The 21,176-nt window shown below is 42.0% G+C and overlaps 1 protein-coding gene across 1 annotated transcript in view; it reads left to right on the forward strand.

Moving 5' to 3' along the window:
• The first annotated feature begins 19,009 nt into the window (after positions 1-19,009).
• Positions 19,010-21,176, forward strand: part of LOC121584508 (rap guanine nucleotide exchange factor 1) — a 47,462-nt gene continuing 45,295 nt past the window's right edge. Inside the window, exon 1 of the mRNA XM_041900416.2 lies at positions 19,010-19,197. Within this exon, the coding sequence (XP_041756350.2) occupies positions 19,170-19,197 (28 nt within the window). The 5' untranslated portion in view covers positions 19,010-19,169. The remainder of the gene's footprint in view (positions 19,198-21,176) is intronic.

Below are 21,176 nucleotides of genomic sequence, written 5' to 3' on the forward strand. Positions count from 1 at the left end.
TAGCGTGATCGTGCAATCGGCGAAACAGAAAGGCCACAACAATTGCTACAAAACATGACTACATTCATTTTTATATCAGACAGCAGGCTCAATCAACCAATAACGTCGTTGGTTGAACTCTCCCTGCACTAAAATAAAAAAAATACAGCTATAGTGCATAGTTATGTCTGAAAAACCCGATCATCACTGAGAATTATGTAGGGAGACTGGGGAAAAAGACCCCAAATAGTGTCTAGCGGTGAAGTTTCCCTTTAATAGACCAATAAGAGTTCCAAACCTCTCTGCCAATTACGCCTAGTTTAATGTTCTTGTTTTGAGGTGTTTTGACTTATGCAACGCTATGATAATATGGCTCAAATTCATTAGCTAGCAAACTAACAACTTTAACGATGTACACTACATGACCAAAAGTATGTGGACACCTGCTCGTCGAACATCTCATTCCAACATCATGGGCATTAATATGGAGTTGGTCCCCCCTTTGCTGCTATAACAGCCTCCACCCTTCTGGGGCTTTCCGCTAGATGTTGGAACATTGCTGCGGGGACTTGCTTCCATTCAGCCACGAGTGTTAGTGAGGTTGGCCACTGATGTTTGACGATTAGGCCTGGCTCGCAGTCGGCGTTCCATTTCATCCCAAAGGTGTTCGATGGGGTTAAGGTCAGGGCTCTGTGCAGGCCAGTCAAGTTCTTCTACACTTATCTGGACAAACCATTTCTTTATGGACCTCGCTTTGTGCACAGGGGCATTGTCATGCTGAACCAGGAAAGGGCCTTCCTCAAACTGTTGCCACAAAGTTGTAAGTACAGAATCGTCTAGAATGTAATTGTATGCTGTAGCGTTAAGATTTCCCTTCACTGGAACTAAGGCGCCAAGCCTGAACCATGAAAAACAGGTAGCATTCTCCTGGCATCCGCCAAACCCAGATTCATCCATCGGACTGCCAGATGGTAAAGCATGATTCATTACTCCAGAGGACACATTTCCACTGCTCCAGAGTCTAATGGCAGCGAGCTTTACACCACACCAGCTGACGTTTGGCATTGCGCATGGTGATCTTAGGCTTGTGTGCGGCTGCTCGGCCATGGAAACCCATTTCATGAAGCTCTGTTCTTAGAAAGGTGGCATCCTATGACGGTGCCACGTTGGAAGTCACTGAGCTCTTCAGTAAGGCCATTCTACTGACAATGTTTGTCTATGGAGATTGCATGGCTGTGTGCTCGATTTTGGACACCTGTCAGCAACGGGTGTGGCTGAAATAGCCAAATCCACTAATTTGAAGGGGTGTCTGCATACTTTTGTATATATAGTGTATTTGAGAGACAAGTGCTTATTGTGTAAATGTATTTATGTTTTCAATAAACATTTGGAGATGTAGTTTACATGTTATCAATAATCCTATGATTCAAAGCCAACCCTGTCTGTTTTGCCCCAGAGATGTATGCAGCTGGCTAAAGGAGGTTCTCACACGGGTAACCATTTATGATTAATATTACATTCTCTCACACATCCAGTATTCCTGTGGGGTTGACTGATGCCTGTATGAATCCCTCCTACCACCAATGTGTGCTCTTGAAACTCCTCAAGCCACAGCTGGTATAAAGAGCTACATTCATAGATTCTAGCTTTTTTCTTTACTCAAACATCCAGAGCTTAACTTCATAATGGATAGACACTTCTTGGGTACCTAATGAATTTTTTCCACAATATATTATAATTCTTGTTTTATCCCACCACTATATTTCCATTAGCCTCCCCCTGTTTCCTTGCTTATGATTGATAACGAGTGCTGGTGTCGAAAGTGTGAAAGAAGACCAAGAGAGCGGGGTGTAAGGTGTATAGCAACGCTGCTGAATGACTGGTGTCTGCAGAGCCAACTGTGCCCTGTGCCGTAAGCCTCCTCTGGGTGGATGCAAAGTTAGTTAGGGGCCTGCACAGTTTTCAGGGCGCACGCTAGTCGTTAAGACTACTCAATTATCCTCACAGGATTCACTATCCAAATACACACTATAATGTGTGTTAAGGAAGAAAATGTTGACATTGTACACAGACAAGACGTGTTCCCTCGTTTAATCAAGTTTCCCCTTGTCATGAAAATGGAAACTGACAGCATGATAAAAGAGGCTAAGTCGATGTAAAGGTTGTCAAAAACCTATTGAACAGACACCCTGACATTTCTTAATTACAGTGGAGACTTTTTTCCCATGGTCTCCCATTCTGCCTGCATTACTGAGTAGAGAGAGAGGGGAGGTGGAAGGAGGTCTGTGTAAGGGAGGTCAGTCGTTGTCCCGGGAGACAGATGGTGATGAGTTCCTCTCGATGCCAGGAGTTGTCTGGACAGGCTCCATTCTCACAGCCCTAGGCGTATGTAGGAGGTGCGTACACCAGGATCGGCCTCAGCAGTGGAGGCCACATCCACCTCCCATCTGTTCTTCGGCTCCACCACCATATCCCCAACTAGCACTGTGTTATCAGCAGCACTCCACCACTTGAGTCCTGCCCTCTCTCTGGTCACGGAAAGCTCACGAACTGTGAACCTGTCCAAACCACACCACAGTAATGATTGTATATCAGCATGTTTGAATAGAAAGATACAGTGACACATTTGAATGGCATTTAAAATTGTGATGCAACAGTCTGAAGAACCTAAGCAAGCAGTACATATCACTGGCCCTCCGTATGTTTGCATGCTTACTAATAATCTGATATTAAACTGATTATGGCAGTAGGCAGAGTATGGCATTGGTCATGTAAACACCTTAGTCTGCTTATCTTCAGCATAAGGTCATAATCAAAGTAAGCATACGCAGATTAAAACACCTGGTTTTCTGAGAACTGTTTCGAATTATTAGGACATGTAAACAGCTTAATCGGAGTTCCAGCGGTGTATTTGATATGCACGTGCACCAGCAGCGCAAGCCTCCCTCATGCGCGGGTGAAGTGAGTTTGGAAAAACGGAAAGTATGCATCTTAGGAATGGTTTTCACATACAAACTTCATACAGTGCCTTCAGAAAGTATTCACACCCCTTGACTTTTTCCACATTTTGTTGTGTTACAGCCTGAATTTTAAATTGATTAAATTGAGATTTTGTGTCATTGGCCTACACGCAATACCCCATAATGTCAAAGTGGAATTATGTTTTTAGAAATGTTTACAAGTTAATTAAAAATGAAAAGCTGAAATGTCTTGAGTCAATTATTCAACCCCTTTGTTATGGGTCGTGCTCTTGGCTGGGGAATAGCGAGGCACCAAAGCTGGTGATACAGCAGCCCTGAAAGCTCTCTGAATCAGATGCTCTACTGGCTCCTGGATATAAATAGAATTGTATCCCATTCCATAACAGATGGTGAATCTTTCATAGAGAGAAACAAAAGTAAAGTACAAGATGCACAGGATTAGGGAGAAAGGGAAAGTGTTTCTACTCAACAGTAGTTCTGCTGAGGCAAATCTAGCCCAGCAGTTGGCCGCAGGTGGTCTTACAATCACATTCACTTTTATGTGCAACCCAGGATTCCCTGGAAAACAGTGGGAATTGTTACTGAGTGGACTTTCCTGGCTAAACAAATCAAATCAAATGACATTCACTAATGTACATGCCATATCATTGATACCGTTGGTACATTGCCCAGTAGTTGGAACTCACCAATACGTGTTTGTAATGGTAAATATGCAGTATATAGATTTATGATGAAGTTCTTAAACTTTATACTGTGTAAATGTTATGCCTATGATTAAGTTGTAGGGCTGGGAGAGAAATAAAGAAGAAAAGCATAACGATATGATTGGACAGGATAATCACAGAATACGTTTGCAATAAACAGCGAGAGATGTACTGCCCTGATGAACCCCACGTATTAAAATATTCATTATAGTCATCCAATGAAATATAATCTCCAGGGCATTGTACCTTCAACGCTGTCATTTTAATATATCTATGCAAATGTACAGTTATGAATAAGTGCTGTAATGTCAGTTTCTATATTTGGAAACAGTGCTTTAGTGTGATATTTTACAGAATTGAATTTGAAGAATGCTTTATTCCTAGAAGTTTTCAGTGGGCACCGGGCAGCAGTCTTCTAATTAATTGATAATTGTGTTTAAATTAGAGTCCCTATCAGTTCATTAAACTACGGCAAAAACACATAGGCTTACAGATTTGGAGGACTGGAAATCGGGCCCTATTGTGACAATTGAATACTATTTGTTGTCCCTAGTTCCTACTAAACAAAACAAGGAAACTAGAATAGCATCGAAAAAGTACTATAATCGATGTACAATATATTCCTCCATTCTCTTCCTTCTGGGAACAAGCATTTCCTGGCTGGTTGAAGCCTCTAAAGTGAATTCAGCTACAGTATATCAATAGCCTGGCAGAGCATTAAAGGCAGCACAGTCAGGGCAGCTACAGCCCCCGGTGGTAAACACACCTTGAAATCTGGATTGGAGATTAGCAGGTCACTGAGGTCAGAAGACTGATTGATAATGTAATTAAATGCAAATATTAAAATAGATGTTTGCATCTGAGTTGCAGCTTGAAAGTGCTACTGTGGGGTCCATAGAGGGTTAATGATGTGAATTGTATTAATGTTGGGCTCTCTGACAAGTGTTAACGGATTTTCTGTCCCTGGCAGAATTGTGCTGCTTGTTAATCCATTGGAGTCAGATCGTGGTAGGGCTCAGTAGGTATAGGTCATCCCTAACAGGATGCTAATGAGGGCCGGCTAATACATTTGTGCTTTATCAGCCAATCAATGCATGCTGCAGCTGGCAGCCGGCTATAGCCCGGGAAGCTAGCAGTGCCGTGAGAAACTGGCCCCAAGTTCAAAACCTCCCAGTCACCCACCCTCCAACTCTGGGACTATATTTCTGTTCCTTCAGAGGGTTTGGTGTTTTCATTTTCCAATTCCAACAAAGTAAATAATTTGTTTTACTATAGACAGTTGAATTTATATAAAAAAATCTGAGATACATGATACTTACAAATTATTTGGGGGTTTCAAGCAGGTTTCATTGACCACTTGCCATGTGGTAAAATGTACCATGCCACTAAATTACATGTTGCAAAATCAAGGGATATACTGTAGACAGTGGCTTTTGGGTTTGCCAAGTGCATTACTCTCAGACATGCACTGATAGTTTGGGGGCAATACATTAGTCCTTTTTTAAAACTCTCAGAGGAATGGTGTTACTCAATCTTTTCCACAACACGGCCTGCTCCCAGAGAGCACAGCTCTGTTAAAATGTTTTACTTTAATCCCTGAACTGACAGGCAGGAAGAGGAAAGCGAGGAATTAATCTTGGAGAAAGATCCTGTTATGATGAGTTTCTGGTATCGAGAAGTTCAGGATGCAAGAGAGTATTCGACCACTCACGTGGAGAGTTGATTCAGTCATTAGTTAATGTTTACAGTACAGGATTCAATGACAGGCGGTACGGGCGTATACTCTTGTCATCTGAATGACTTCCATAGAAAATCTCTCAGTTTATATTATGCTCTCCGAGCTACTTCTGTCCCACAGTTGCCAACAATTATTGAGTGTCACTCATCTACTACCATAGGATCCACATACTTGGTATCGTGTGGCACCCTAGCCAGGCCATACCTTCACATACCCTTCTAAGATTAGCAACAGTGGCCCCCAATCTATCTTTGCACGCAGACCTTCTGTCACTCACCCGTGACATCAATAACACATAGCTCAGCTGGTAGAGCACGGCGCTTGTAACGCCAGGGTAGTGGGTTCGATCCCCGGGACCACCCATACACAAAAATATATGCACGCATGACTGTAAGTCGCTTTGGATAAAAGCGTCTGCTAAGTGGCATATTATATTATATTTATTATATTACATGGCATGTCTTTGTCCTCTCTATATGAGATCAAGGACATTAACCAATACTGTACCAAAAGACGTTATATCAGATCCCAAATAAAAACAGCCGAGGAATAACCAGCGCTGGCTGCCAGGCAACTGTACCCCACACATTGTCTTTTTAAATGAAAATCGTGAGACCCTGTTGGATTAAATCATAGCCGGGGAGAGAGGGCCGCTCAATCCACATTCCGGACTAATCAGTATCCCTACGACCATCTGTGTCTCGCAGGGCCAGGGGGGTGTAGACTCTTCAAACACATGCAGAGAACGTCTGTTCTTCTACACAAAGACATTCCTGCAGAAAAGGTGGAGCTCAGCTCACGTTAAATTTGCCACATATAAACCCTCAGATCAGATCCTCAGACGCTGTGTGGATTGGGGATGAAATGGATTGGGGATGAGATCCACAGGGGATGAGATCCACAGATGCAGTGCCTACGCTGTAGCACATAGACTTGTCTTCACAGGGGCATGATGTCTTTTGAAACTGAGGGCCAAAGGCCTCCTCAATTGTATCCACTTATAGAAGATATTGTTTGTTTTGCGTATATATTCAAAGATCTAATTTGGCCATCGCTTAATTGGTGCATGACACTTCTGATCCCCCCTACCCCAAAGGCGACATGCACCTAATGTATACAGTTTCAATGGGCAAGGTAGCCTTGCTCTACCCTACTCAGCCAGCTCTCATGGAATGGAATGGATATGATGGTCTGATAGATTTCATGGAATTCAATAATTTTACTTGATGAAATCGTATTTAGTTGAGCATGATCATATATAACCTTCACTCAAAATGAATAATGCATTCAATGTTTATTTGAGGCTCATTATCAAATTCTATTACTTTTTCGCTGTATTATCTTTTTTCTCAGTGACAGACCAGAGACTTGATTTCTCTTTGATTTGTGTCAGCTTCATAGAGACCATGTTCACAAAGACATTGGACAAAAGGCATCTTTACTAACAGACATTTTACAATGACTAGAAATTGCAAATCAAAATGATTTTAATCTATCAACATCATCAAGTAAGAGGTGATTACCAATTATTACATTAAGTGTGTTCAGAAAACCTTGTATACCGTTATGTAATATGCAGCATTTATTTTTTATTGGCTTTGGAATACAGACACAATTTCAATCAACCAATGTCATCTTAAGAATGCTTTTGGTTTCTGAAACAAATCTAATGTAAAGCACAAATCACATGATCACACCCTTGTTTGGACGTAGCAGTTAATTATCATTCAACATTGTTGTATTACTATAATTTTACTATATACTGTCATTATACACAGACGGTCAGTAATAAGAGGCAGCTAATTACCATACAACAGATGGGCAACCAATTACAAACATGCGCTTTTACACTGTTGCATTCTGCAATTTGAACTCAGCGGGAAACGTGTAGATTCATTTCTGATCTAACTTCTCTAACAGGAGCATAGCTTCTTTAATTTGCATGAAAGTCTAACCTTCATTAGAGATGAGCAGATCACTCCAGGGGCCGTTCTTAAATGATGCCTAAATGCGTTTGATTTTAGATTTCTCTGCTGTTTGAAGGCCCCTACTTAGAGTGGGGGAAGTGCATGGCCAGGATACTAACCTACTGTATGTGCCTGTTCACAAAATAAATTGATTGACCTCTATTCAAAGAGGAGCAAGATTATCATGGAATGTGGAATACTATTTGTCAAGGAAGTTGTGATGTCCTGAAGGTTTGAGCATCATTAAGCACTACTTTAAAATACTTTCTTCTTACAAGAAAAAGTATATACATTTGAATCATTAATAAATTCATACCTTGAGGTAAGAAACCACTTAAACTACAGGGATGAAAGAAATGTCAACACTGCTAATTTCTGTAATCAGATACCACCCAACACCCAGTTGATTTCAGTTTATGTAAGAACATACTGCATCTAAATTCATTTGGAAGAAAATGCTTCATCATTCTTTTATTAATGTGTGAATATTTATCCCGGCTTTCCTCATTACTTTGGGAGCGATATGCTAGCTGTCATATTCCCACTAAATATGTAAGCAGAAAGAAAATAGAGCGCACTACACCATGCATTCCAATGAGGGAGGGATATTAGAAATTCCTTTTGATGGGAAATCTATTTGAATATCTTTCAAGCTGTTTTCCTTTAAAGATACATCATACAAATGTATTTTTTACATCAGTACTCCTGCAATTCATAGAATTCTATGACTGTGAGTGCACACTTTGTCAGCCATGTATGGCTGGTCATTACTGCAAGTAGCATACACTTCAAGTATCTCTGTTCTTTCATAAGTATGTTGTCATAAGTAGCATATTAACTTATTATTATGTTGTATTAGCTACTGCTGAGAGAATTGACCGAGCAACATAAACCCACTGCTTTTCAGCCTCTAAATAGCTCCTTTATCCCTTGTTGCATCAGTGTCTCCATCATCCTCCACAACTGTTTAAATCACCAGCTGCCTGTGCTGTAATGTAGAGACATCCCTCACCTCTCATCAGATCATGTCTCATCGAGCACTTGGCTCTTAAAATAAGTCTGCTCTACCAGTGCACCAATCTTAATGATGTATGATGTAAGACGTTTTTTTTTTTTTGTGTAGCGATACATTCTGCTTGTAATATGGACATGGATAAATAATGGATCTTTGAGGGGCCACTCTCCAAGGTCTTAATTATCCTCAATTTATCAGGAGCCAGAAAGTTAAAGAGCATGTCTTTAAACACCACGCCTCTGTCCTGCTCCACATGGCTTGCTCTAAACGCGATGCATTGCAGATGTGCTACTCCCCTGCCCTTGTCTAACTGCTTCCATCTTTCTCCTGCATCGCTGAAAGGACCCACTCCGCTTCCCGTATCAGATCCCATGTAATCACTCTTTAAGCATGTTGTCTTGTATCTTTTCCTTTACCTCGGGGGGGAAAAGCCTGTTTAGGACCGTGGCCTCTGCTGTGTGCTTGGTCATGGTCCTAGAGACACTACCGCTGCACGCCCTTCCTGTAGACTACAGTAATGAGGGATGTGTTCTTCTTGTTCCAGGATAGACTGCATTTCCTCAAGGATACACAGTCAAAGTGCATACAGATTGAAGCATCAAGCAAGGGTAGGCGATGGGCAAAGAATAGTATTGGGAATGGACCAGCAAACAGAGAGGGGGGAGGGGGTCAGAGCATAGATGTGGAGGGGATAGTAGCTCACCATCAATACGTTTTTATTGAATCACAAGGCCTGTCACCTGAAATAAAACCGCGTGACCCGCTGACAGGGGCCTGGGATGAGATGCCTTCTTCTTTTCTCTGCTCTTTCATGGAAGACTTGTCAAGGTCTGTGTCAATAATAGATGGGAACGGTGCATCTCTCAGGCCTGGGGCGGATTTAACATTTTACAGAATTTTGAGGGGAGAGGGGCAGAAAGAGAGAGAGTGAGACAGAGAATGAGAGAGAGGTGGGGGGATGGGGAGGGGTGGGGGATACTCATACATTTTTATCACTAATCTGCATGCTGCCTCTTAAATAATGTATTGATCTCTGGACTTGTTCCTAATTCCCCTGTTATCGGGGTGTGCAAAGTAGACGTGGTAGCTCGTGATGGATGAGTGGTTTGGCCCAGCTGTCTATGTACTTTGACAGCCATAGTCCCACTTCAGTGTTAGAAGTGACCTTTGCCAAGGTTGGAAGAGTGGGCATCTTTTTCAAACCTCTTCCATTTAAAATGCAGATTAGAGCACAGCTCCTATAGTTACTGTCGTTGATGTCACTTTTCCATAGAACAACTTGAACACAGTAACCACAGCCTAAATGATCCAACTGAGATATGTGGTATGACAGAGGATATTGGCGGGTAATGTGTCAATGTATAGGTAACATGAAGATACATTACAGTACCTTATCGTCATGTCATTTATATGGGAATGGCTGACAGTGTTTCTCTTATTACATCTTTGAGTAATAAAGCCTCTCTTGAAAAAGCAAAACCTTGCCCCGGATATAAAAAAAAAAAACTATCGGCCTATATCGAATCTCCCATTCCTCTCAAAAAAATCTGAAAAAGCTGTCACTGCCTTCCTGAAGACAATTCATGTATACGAAACGCTTCAGTCTGGTTTAAGACCCCATCATAGCACTGAGACTGCAGTCATGAAGGTGGTAAATGACCTTTTAATGGCGTCAGACCAAGGCTCTGCATCTGTTCTCGTGCTCCTTGAGCTTAGTACTGCTTTTGACACCATCAATCACCACATTCTTTTGGAGAGATTGGAAACCCTAATTGGTCTACACAGACAAGTTCTTGCCTGGTTTAGATCTTTATCTGTCAGAAATATATCAGTTCGTCTCTGTGGGTGGTTTGTCCTCTGACAAATCAATTGTAACTTTTGGTGTTCCTCAAGGTTCCGTTTTAGGACCACTATTCTTTTCACTATATATTCTACCTCTTGGTGATGTCATTCACAATGTAAACTTTCACTGCTATGCGGACGACACACAGCTGTACATTTCGATGAAACATGGTGAAGCCCCAAAATTGCCTACCCTGGAAGCCTGTGTTTCAGACATAAGGAAGTGGATAGCGGCACATTTTTTACTTTTAAACTCGGACAAAACAGAGATGCTAGTTCTAGGTCCCAAGAAACAAAGAGATCTGCTGTTGGATCAGACAATTAATATTGATGGTTATACAGTTGTCTCAAATAAAACTGTGAAGGACCGCTGAGTTACTCTGGACCCTGATCTCTCTTTTGACGAACATATCAAGAATATTTCAAGGACAGCTTCTTTCCATCTTCGTAACATTGCAAAATATTTGAAACTTTTTGTCCAAAGATGATGCAGCAAAGCTAAACAATGCTTTTGTCACTTCTAGATTAGACTACTGCAATGCTCTACTCTCTGGCTACCCGGATAAAGCACTAAATAAGCTTCAGTTAGTGCTAAACATGGCTGCTAGAATGTTGTCTAGAACCAACAAATTTGATCATAATACTCCAGTGCTAGCCTCTGTTCCTGTTAAGGCTAGGGCTGATTTCAAGGTTTTACTGCTAACAAAGCATTAGATGTGCTTGCTCCTACCTATCTCTCCAATTTGGTCCTGCTGTACATACCTACACGTACGCTACGGTCACAAGACGCAGGCCTCCTTTTTGTCCCTAGAATTTCTAAGCAAACAGCTGGAGGCAGGGCTTTCTCCTATAGAGCTCAATTTTCATGGAATGGTCTGCCTATCCATGAAGACTCGTCTCTTCAGTAGGTGCTATGATTGAGTGTAGTCTGTCCCAGGGGTGCGAAGGTGAACGGCAAGGCACTGGCGCGATGAACCACCCTTGCTGTCTCTGCCTGGCTGGCTCCCCTCTCTCCACTGGGATTCTCTGCCTCTGACCCTATTACGGGGGCTGAGTCACTGGCTTACTAGTGCTCTTCCATGCCGTCCCTAGGAGGGGTGCATCACTTGAGTGGTTTGAGTCACTGACATGATCTTCCTGTCCGGTTTTGCGCCCCTCAGACTTGTGCGGTGGAGGAGATCTTCGTGGGATATACTCAGCCTTGTCTCAGGGTAGTAAGTTGGTGGTCTGTTGATATCCCTCTAGTGGTGTGGAGGCTGTGCTTTGGCAAAGTAGGTGGGGTTATATCCTGCCTGGTTGGCCCTGTCCGGGGGTATCGTTGGACGGGGCCACAGTGTCCCCTGACCCCCCCGTCTCAGCCTCCAGTATCTATGCTGCAATAGTCTATGTGCCGGGGGGCTAGGGTCAGTCTGTTATATCTGGTGTAATTATCCTATCTTATCTGGTGTCCTGTGTGAATTTAAGTATGCCCCTTCTAATTCTCTCTCTCTCCCTCCCCTCCTCAGGACTACCTGGCCTGATCACTCCTGGCTGTCCCCAGTCCACCTGGCCGTGCTGCTGCTCGTTTCAACTGTTCTACCTGCGGCTATGGAACCCTGACCTGTTCACCAGACGTGCTACCTTGTCCCAGACCTGCTGTTTTCGACTCTCTCTCTCTCTCTCTCTACCGCACCTGCTGTCTCGACCTCTGATGCTCAGCTATGAAAAGCTACAGTGGCTTGCAAAAGTATTCACCCCCCTTGGCATTTTTCCTATTTTGTTGCCTTACAACCTGGAATTAAAATTGATTTTTGGGGGGTTTGTATCATTTGATTTACACATGCCTACCACTTTGAAGATTTTTTGTGAAACAAACAAGAAATAAGTAAAAAATAAATAAATAAAAACTTGAGCGTGCATAACTATTCACCCCCCCAAAGTCAATATTTTGTAGAGACACCTTTTGCAGCAATTACAGCTGCAAGTCTCTTGGGGAATGTCTCTATAAGCTTGGCACATCTAGCCACTGTGATTTTTGCCCATTCTTCAAGGCAAAACTGCTCCAGCTCCTTCAAGTTGGATGGGTTCCGCTGGTGTACAGCAATCTTTAAGTCATACCACAGATTCTCAATTGGATTGAGGTCTGGGCTTTGACTATGCCATTCCAAGACATTTAAATGTTTCCCCTTAAACCACTCAAGTGTTGCTTTAGCAGTATGCTTAGGGTCATTGTCCTGCTGGAAGGTGAACCTCCGTCCCAGTCTCAAATCTCTGGAAGACTGAAACAGGTTTCCCTCAAGAATTGCCCTGTATTTAGCGCCATCCATCATTCCTTCAATTCTGACCAGTTTCCCAGTCCCTGCCGATGAAAAACATCCCCACAGCATGATGCTGCCACCACCATGCTTCACTGTGGGGATTGTGTTTTCGGAGTGATGAGAGGTGTTGGGTTTGCGCCAGACATAGCGTTTTCCTTGATGGCCAAAAAGCTCAATTTTAGTCTCATCTGACCAGAGAACCTTCTTCCATATGTTTGGAGAGTCTCCCACATGCCTTTTGGCGAACATCAAACGTGTTTGCTTATTTTTTTCTTTAAGCAATGGCTTTTTTTCTGGCCACTCTTCCGTAAAGTCCAGCTCTGTGGAGTGTACGGCTTAAAGTGGTCCGTGGGATGTTCAAAGTTTCTGATATTTTTTTATAACCCAACCCTGATCTGTACTTCTCCACAACTTTGTCCCTGACCTGTTTGGAGACCTCCTTGGTCTTCATGGTGCCGCTTGCTTGGTTGTGCCCCTTGCTTAGTGGTGTTGCAGACTCTGGGGCCTTTCAGAACAGGTGTATAAATACTGAGATCATGTGACAGATCATGTGGCACTTAGATTGCACACAGGTGGACTTTATTTAACTAATTATGTGACTTCTGAAGGTAATTGGTTGCACCAGATCTTATTTAGGGGCTTCATAGCAAAGGAGGTGAATACATATGCACGCACCACTTTTCCGTTATTTATTTTTTAGACTTTTTTGAAACAAGTTATTTTTTTCATTTCACTTCACCAATTTTGACTATTTTGTGAATGTCCATGACATGAAATCCAAATAAAAATCCATTTAAATTACAGGTTGTAATGCAACAAAATAGGAAAAACGCCAAGGGGGATGAATACTTTTGCAAGGCACTGTAACTGACATATACTCCTGAGGTACTGACCTGTTGCATCCTCTACAACCACTGTGATTATTATTTGACCCTGTTGGTCATCTATGAACATTTGAACATCTTGAAGAACAATCTGGCCTTAATGGCCATGTACTCTTATAATCTCCACCGGCACAGCCAGAAGAGGACTGGCCACCCCTCAGAGCCTGGTCCCTATCTAGGTTTCTTCTAAGGTTCCTTCCTTTCTAGGGAGTTTTTCCTAGCCACCGTGCGTCTCCATCTTCATTACTTGCTGTTTGGGGTTTTAGGCTGGGTTTCTATATAGCACTTTGTGACATCTGCTGCTGTAAAAAGGGCTTTATAAATACATTTGATTGATTGATTTGATTGAATGGGTGTGTAAACCTCAAGTCGTGTTTGTGTAAAGCCGCAAACACACCTTTGTTGCCCACCCAGTGGTGTAGTGGGTTGGGTATACATTAAACATGGCCTGTCAGAAGGTGTTGATTTAGGAAGTCTTTCTGGACAGATTGCTCTGCATGTCACATTTTTACCCCACACAAAATGGAAAAGCATGATTCTCACTTTTCATAAATGCATGCCCCCCCCCCCCCACACCCACACACACACACTTCTCTCCCTCCTTCCCTCCCTCTCTCTCAGGAATGTACATTTGGTCTTTGATAATAAATAGACTGAGGCAGTGAGAAATGTACAGACTGAGTAGGTAGCTTAGTGGTTAAGAGCGTTGTGCCAGTAAGCGAAAGGTCGCTGGTTCTAATCCCCAAGGCACTTAACCCTAATTGCTCCTGTAAATCGCTCTGGATAAGAGCGTCTGCTAAATGACAAAAAAATAAATAAAAATAACAAATAAAGTATACAGTCGTGGTCAAAAGTTTTGAGAATGACTCAAATACTAATTTTCACAAAGTTTGCTGCCTCAGTTTTGATGATGGCAATTTGCATATACTCCAGAATGTCATGAAGAGTGATCAGACTAATTGCAATTAATTGCAAAGTCCCCCTTTGCCATGAAAATGAACTTAATCCCCAAAAAACATTTCCACTGCATTTCAGCCCTGCCACAAAAGGACCAGCTGCCATCATGTCAGTGATTCTCTCGATAACACAGGTGAGAGTGTTGACGAGGACAAGGCTGGAGATCACTCTGTCATGCTGATTGAGTTAGAATAACAGACTGGAAGCTTTAAAAAGAGGGCGGTGCTTGAAATCATTGTTCTTCCTCTGTTAACCATGGTTACCTGCAAGGAAACACGTGCCGTCATCATTGCTTTGCACAAAAAGGGCTTCATAGGCAAGGATATTGCTGCTAGTAAGATTGCACCTAAATCAACCATTTTTCAGATCATCAAGAACTTCAAGGAGAGAGGTTCAATTGTTGTGAAGAAGGCGTCAGGGCACCCAAGAAAGTCCAGCAAGCGCCAGGACCGTCTCCTAAAGTTGATTCAGCTGCGGGATCGGGGCACCACCAGTGCAGAGCTTGCTCAGGAATGGCAGCAGGCAGGTGTGAGTGCATCTGCACCCACAGTGAGGCAAATACTTTTGGAGGATGGCCTGGTGTCAAGAAGGGCAGCAAAGAAGCCACTTCTCTCCAGGAAAAACATTAGGGACAGACTGATATTCTGCAAAAGGTACAGGGATTGGACTGCTGAGGACAGGGGTAAAGCCATTTTCTCTGATGAATCCCCTTTCTGATTGTTTGGGGCATCCAGAAAACACCTTGTCCGGAGAAGACAAGGTGAGCGCTACCATCAGTCCTGTGTCATGCCAACAGTAAAGCATCCTGAGACCATTCATGTGTGGGGTTGCTTCTCAGCCAAGGGAGTGGGCTCACTCACAATTTTGCCTAAGAACACAGCCATGAATAAAGAATGGTACCAACACATCCTCCGAGAGCAACTTCTCCCAACCATCCAAGAACAGTTTGGTGATGACCAATGCCTTTTCCAGCATGATGGAGCACCTTGCCATAAGGCAAAAGTGATAACTAAGTGGCTCGGGGAACAAAACATCGACATTTTGGGTCCATGGCCAGGAAACTCCCCAGACCTTAATCCCATTGAGAATTTGTGGTCGATCCTCAAGAGGCGGGTGGACAAACAAAACCCCACAAATTCTGACAAACTCCAAGCATTGATTATGCAAGAATGGGCTGCTATCAGTCAGGATGTGGCCCAGAAGTTAATTGACAGCATGCCAGGGCGGATTGCAGAGGTCTTGAAAAAGAAGGGTCAACACTGCAAATATTGACTCTTTGCATAAACTTAATGTAATTGTCAATAAAAACCTTTGACACTTATGGAATGCTTGTAATTATACTTCAGTATACCATAGTAACATCTGACAAAAATATCTCATAACACTGAAGCAGCGAACTTTGTGAAGACCAATACTTGTGTCATTCTCAAAACTTTTGAACACGACTGTACTATAATTTATATTTCAGCTGAACACATGCAGCCCATACTGAGCTCCTGATGCCGTCTGTATGGGTTCCTTGGAGAGGGGAGGATAGTGTGTTTGTTATTCACAGAGCTGTTAGTGAAACTGTTAATGAATTGGACCACTCGCTCAACACTGGGTATTGTTTGTTTTGTCCTTCTTGCTGTTAACTAGATGCCCATAGACTTTAAGGCAACCAGGGGACTTTTCATTTAAAAAAATAAGGATAACAGCAAATAAATCTGCAACTGAAAACCTTTTTTTTATGAATAATGAATTACTAATATGTTATCAAACCTACTTGGCTCCTGAACAAATGATGATACTGTTGTAGTTTTATTGATGAGATGGCTATGAGCCATGTTAAACCCACAGTAAACCCACTTTGATGTCTGGGTCTTTAGGTTTTGTGTTTCACCCCGTCCAATAACTCATTGCCAGCAGTAGGACCTAATTAGCAACTACACCATATGGCAGATACAGTACCTCCCTCTAAAACAGATCAATACATTTATTAAACAAGCCTTCTCTACAGTATGTAGGAATGTTGTTCAGAACCCATCTACCAAATTGTAGTTGTGATCGTTACAGCAGAAATATAAGGTCAACAAAACACATGGGAAGGAATACTCAGAAACAGCAGTGTTAATAGGTATTGTAATATTAATCATTGAAAAAGGAAAGTCCTCACGTGTGTGTGTGTGTGTGTGTGTGTGTGTGTGTGTGTGTGTGTGTGTGTGTGTGTGTGTGTGCCTGTCTGCTCTCTGGCAGTTAGTGTGGCTGTCAATGTTTTTAACACACCCCAACAAACATAAAGATGAAAGTTGTGTGTTGTCTCAACGGAACACTTCCTCACCCTCACCTCAACCATCAAGTAATCATTTTCTCTTAACTCAAATCTCAATAATCAGATAGGTAGCCATATCTTTAAGTGAGGTCATTATTGGTCACATTCTACGATGTACAGAATGGGAGTACAATCTGAGGACTTTAAAAATATTGTGTATTTATATGCTGCTTTTCTTGAAGGGTTCACTTAAAGAGATGTCAGTCTTGATGCAACTTTCCTGGTTCAATAAAATATACATAAAAACAAATATGTTGTAGAAGGAAACTCACCTGCTCCTGTGCGTCAATTCAATCATCTTGTTGAGCAACTAGTTGACGATAGAGATAGATGGCCATCTAGTGGCCACCAATGTCCACTGAACAACTGGGTTTAACAAAAGGAATATTCTCAGCTTGTGGTATAGAGTTGCTTTTGGAGATCACTTCAAATTGACATAATAGGCTATAGGATATATATGTTTCCCTGAGCAGAGGTAGTGCATCCCTGCCCAACCATCCTGCAATCTCTTCAAGAATGGACTTGATTGATCTGTCAGATTTCCTGCTGATTTCAAATCAAATTCTATTCGTCACATGCTTCGTAAACAACAGGTGTAGACTAACAGTGAAATGCTTGCTTATGGGCCCTTCCCAACAATGCAAAGAAAAAGAAAATAGAGAAATTATAGAAAAGTTGTAACAAAAGTAATAATAATAAATACACAATGAGTAACAATAACTTGGCTATATACACGGGGTACCAGTACCAAGTTGATGTGCAGGGGTACAAGGTAATTGAGCACACGGGAAACTGTTGAGCGTGAAAAACCCAGCAGTCTCAGTTGTCTCAAGGATTAAAACTCCTTATTTAACCTGTCTCCTCCACTTCATCTACACTGATTTAAGTGGATTTAACAAGTGATATCAATAAGGAATCATAGCTTTCACCAGGATTCACCTGGTCAGACTGTGTCATGGAAAGAGCAGGTGTTCATAATGTTTTCTACACTCAGTGTATAACTAGGAATAAAGTGACTAGGCAACAGGATAGATAATAAACAGTAGCGGCAGTGTATGTGATGATTTAAAAAAACACTTTGTGCAAAAAGAGATTTCATTTAAAAAATAATATGTATTATTTTACTTATTTTCTTAACTCTTATTTTCTTAATTGTTGGTTAATGGCTTGTAAGTAAGCACTACCTGTTGTATTCAGCGCATGTGACAAATAAAATGTGATTTAATTTAATGGTATACCCATTGATTTTTATGAGGAATGAGGAATATTTTGCCTTTTCATAAACCAAAATCATTTCTAGACTTATCATTTACATTTACATTTTAGTCATTTAGCAGACGCTCCTATCCAGAGCCACTTACATACATTCTTTTTTTATTTTTTTTATTTTTTTCATACTGGCCCCCCGTGGGAATCAAACCCACAACCCTGGCGTTGCAAACACCATGCTCTACCAACTGAGCTACATCCCTGAGCTACCAGCTCTACCAACTGAGCTACATCAGTCACCTCTTCTGGAGGACCTATAGGAATTGAATGATAAAGAAAAGGGCTACAATGGAATGGAGTTCCTTTTCTCATAGTTTCATCCTGCCAAGTAGCCACAGCAAAAATAGTAGCACAAATACAATACAATATGTTAAATGTCCCTGTGGCTTTCAGCTAACCCAAGAGGTCCTAACCTCTTGATGAGGTTGCTAGGTTTTCTACCAAGGTCGCTACTCTACCTGCTTCCTTCGGAGAGTGCGTTCCACACTCGAGACCCTCGCGCCCATACCTTTGGGACAGACTCTCGATGGCCTCACCAGGGTGCCATCCCACTTCTGACACCAATGTACAAGTTCAGGGATAGGTCCGGCCAGGAGTTTAAGGTCACTGCTGCTGTTAGCCCAACCGCTTAACATTTACAGGTCTGAACATCTGGACAAGGTCGCTAGCTGTACAAAGGTCACAACAATATAATCAATTGAAATTACTGTTGAATAGCAGGAAATAGCCCATATTTTGCCTTTACTGATAGGTGACCTTTACTGGTAGCTCCACTAAATCCATAATAATATGTAATATTTATATTTTCTCTCCTATTTCCTATACTAAAACATGCATCAACCCAATTGTATTATGATTAAAAACACAGTCAATAACGTCTCTCTCCCTCTCTCTCATGAATCTGACTGTTCTACTAAATCCATCACCGGAGGGCACACTTTTCGTCGCGTGCACTAACAGTTTTTCATTCCAGCCACAAGGGGGAGGTATTGATTATGATACCGAACCGAGTTGTTTGATGCTGGCTGCTAGTCTGCCCATCATCATCATTCTCTCATCGTCCGGGTCTGGCTGGCTGGGATAGCGGAATTGCTGGTTGTTGTATTTGCATCGGAACGGTCCGAGATCAATTGCTTTGGCTAAAGGATGTGGGATTAAAAGAGAATAAAAGGACAAAATACCTCCCTGGATTTCATTTGTTCGAAGATACCGTCTCTGCTTCGAAATGTCGGGGAAAATAGAGAGTAAACCAGGTAAGCTCGGCTAGACTGGACTACATAGCTAACGCCAGCGAGCTAGGGTTTCCACTAAATAATACAGCTACAAATTCAGATTCCACAGCCACAAAGTCAAAATTGGCAACAACAAAATTACATTTTGGTCTTAATTCAAGGTTAGGCATAAGGGTAGCAGTGTGGTTAAGGTTAGGGTTATTACGGTTAGGTTGAAAATCTGATTTTAAGAAGAGAAATTGTATAAATGGGCGGGGTTTAGCCATAATTATGACTTTTTGGCTATGTTAACTAGTGACAACCTCTCGCTAGATGCTAGTCTGGGATTTGTCTGCCTGTCTTGTTCTAACTAGAAATACGGCCGCATCACCCACCAAACGTTCACCTTTTGTCGCAACGTTAGCTAGGTAGCTACTACCTAGTCAATATTGGCTTAACATTCAGTCAGTGTTTAACTACCTAACATTAGCCAGACAACGTTAGATTGCTAGCTAGCTAGCATTGGCTAGATTACCTAGCTACATGCTAGCCTGGCTATCTAACGTTGTTGAAATGAAAAAACACAACTTTCGTATTTTGTTCCAATGTTGCAAATATATATATATATATATATATATATATATATATATATATATATATTCGCATTTAATTAGTTATCTAGCTACCTACTAGCTAGCTTTTTTTTTTTATTCTGAAAAGAGCTGGTGGCGAATTTATAGAATGTCTAGCGAACTAGCTAGCTAAGATAGCTAGCTATCGAGCTAAGTAATGTTAGCTATAGTACAGTCCGCTGGAGACCGAATAGAATATTGTTTTGACAGTATTGACAGTAAAGTTAGCTAGCTACTTCGGGCAGGTTAACAAGGTAGCTAGCTAATTATATCTACCTCATAATCTAGTGTGCTAGTCACTGTTACTTTTAAAATACACAAACAGTGACAGTAGCCGTCATTCAGTCTAGGCTACCTGATACATAGGGTCTGGCTAGCAATGTAGTAGAGTTTTCTCCATCCCTATGATAAACAGCCAATAGCTGTCATGGTTGGTTATTACCAAGTACTTTGTCTCATTCACAGTGTGTGAGTCTTGCCCTTCTCATGGGTTCTGAGAACTAGTGTGAGTCATAGTTCACTGAAACCCTCCCTACACCCTCTTTGGCTGAAGAGAGTCACTTCAACCTACTTCAGTCAAGTGTCCCCATTTGTTGCCAATATGTATGTGTTCTTTAGTGAGTTGACACTAGAGCTAGTTGAGACTGCTAAGGACCAGAGTCTAGTCAACCTATCTTTTTTGCCACCTTCAAATGAGTTGGGTGTGTTTATGAGGAAATGTGTTACTCATACCTGCCTTGCGATTCAGGAATGATCAGATTAAAGTTTATAATGTTTCAGAGAGAATTCTTCAGGCCTATTGATTTTGCTCTCTGTTGGGTTGTTGCGGGTTTAGAAATGAAAATCTCAAAACATCTGGAATTCTAAATGGCAGGGCCAGCACTAATCTCAGGAGGTGTTGTCCACTACTGGTTCATGGTGAACTAGAAGTGGTAGGATCAGGATGTCATTGTGGAGTGTGTGCTGTTGTTCTGATCTGTGGTAGCTGGTTGGTGTTGGTTGAATGACTGTGGACTCATTGGATCTGTAATTACAGTGGTGTTCAAATGAGGCCATTGGCAACACATTCCTTTTAGATTGATACAAAATTAGTGTTGGCTATCAAGGAGTGCATATTAAGAGCTTCCCAGCAGTGGTTGTCAGAGGTAGGCCTACTGGCTGCCATACAGAGTAGATCCTGACCCTCTGGGCTCGAACCAGGGACCTTCTGCACATCAACACTATGCACTCACAAAGCAGCGTTACCTATCACTCCAAAAAAGCCTTGGCCCTTGCGGCGCAAGGGAAACAACTAGCTTACTTCAAGTCTCAGGGGGAGTTTCATCACTTGCACAAGGGAAGCTACTAGCATACCGCCCAACTAGCTAGCGATTCCAAATGGGCTAGGCT

Source organism: Coregonus clupeaformis, chromosome 16, assembly GCF_020615455.1.
Source record: "Coregonus clupeaformis isolate EN_2021a chromosome 16, ASM2061545v1, whole genome shotgun sequence".
Classification (NCBI taxonomy): Eukaryota; Metazoa; Chordata; class Actinopteri; order Salmoniformes; family Salmonidae; genus Coregonus; species Coregonus clupeaformis.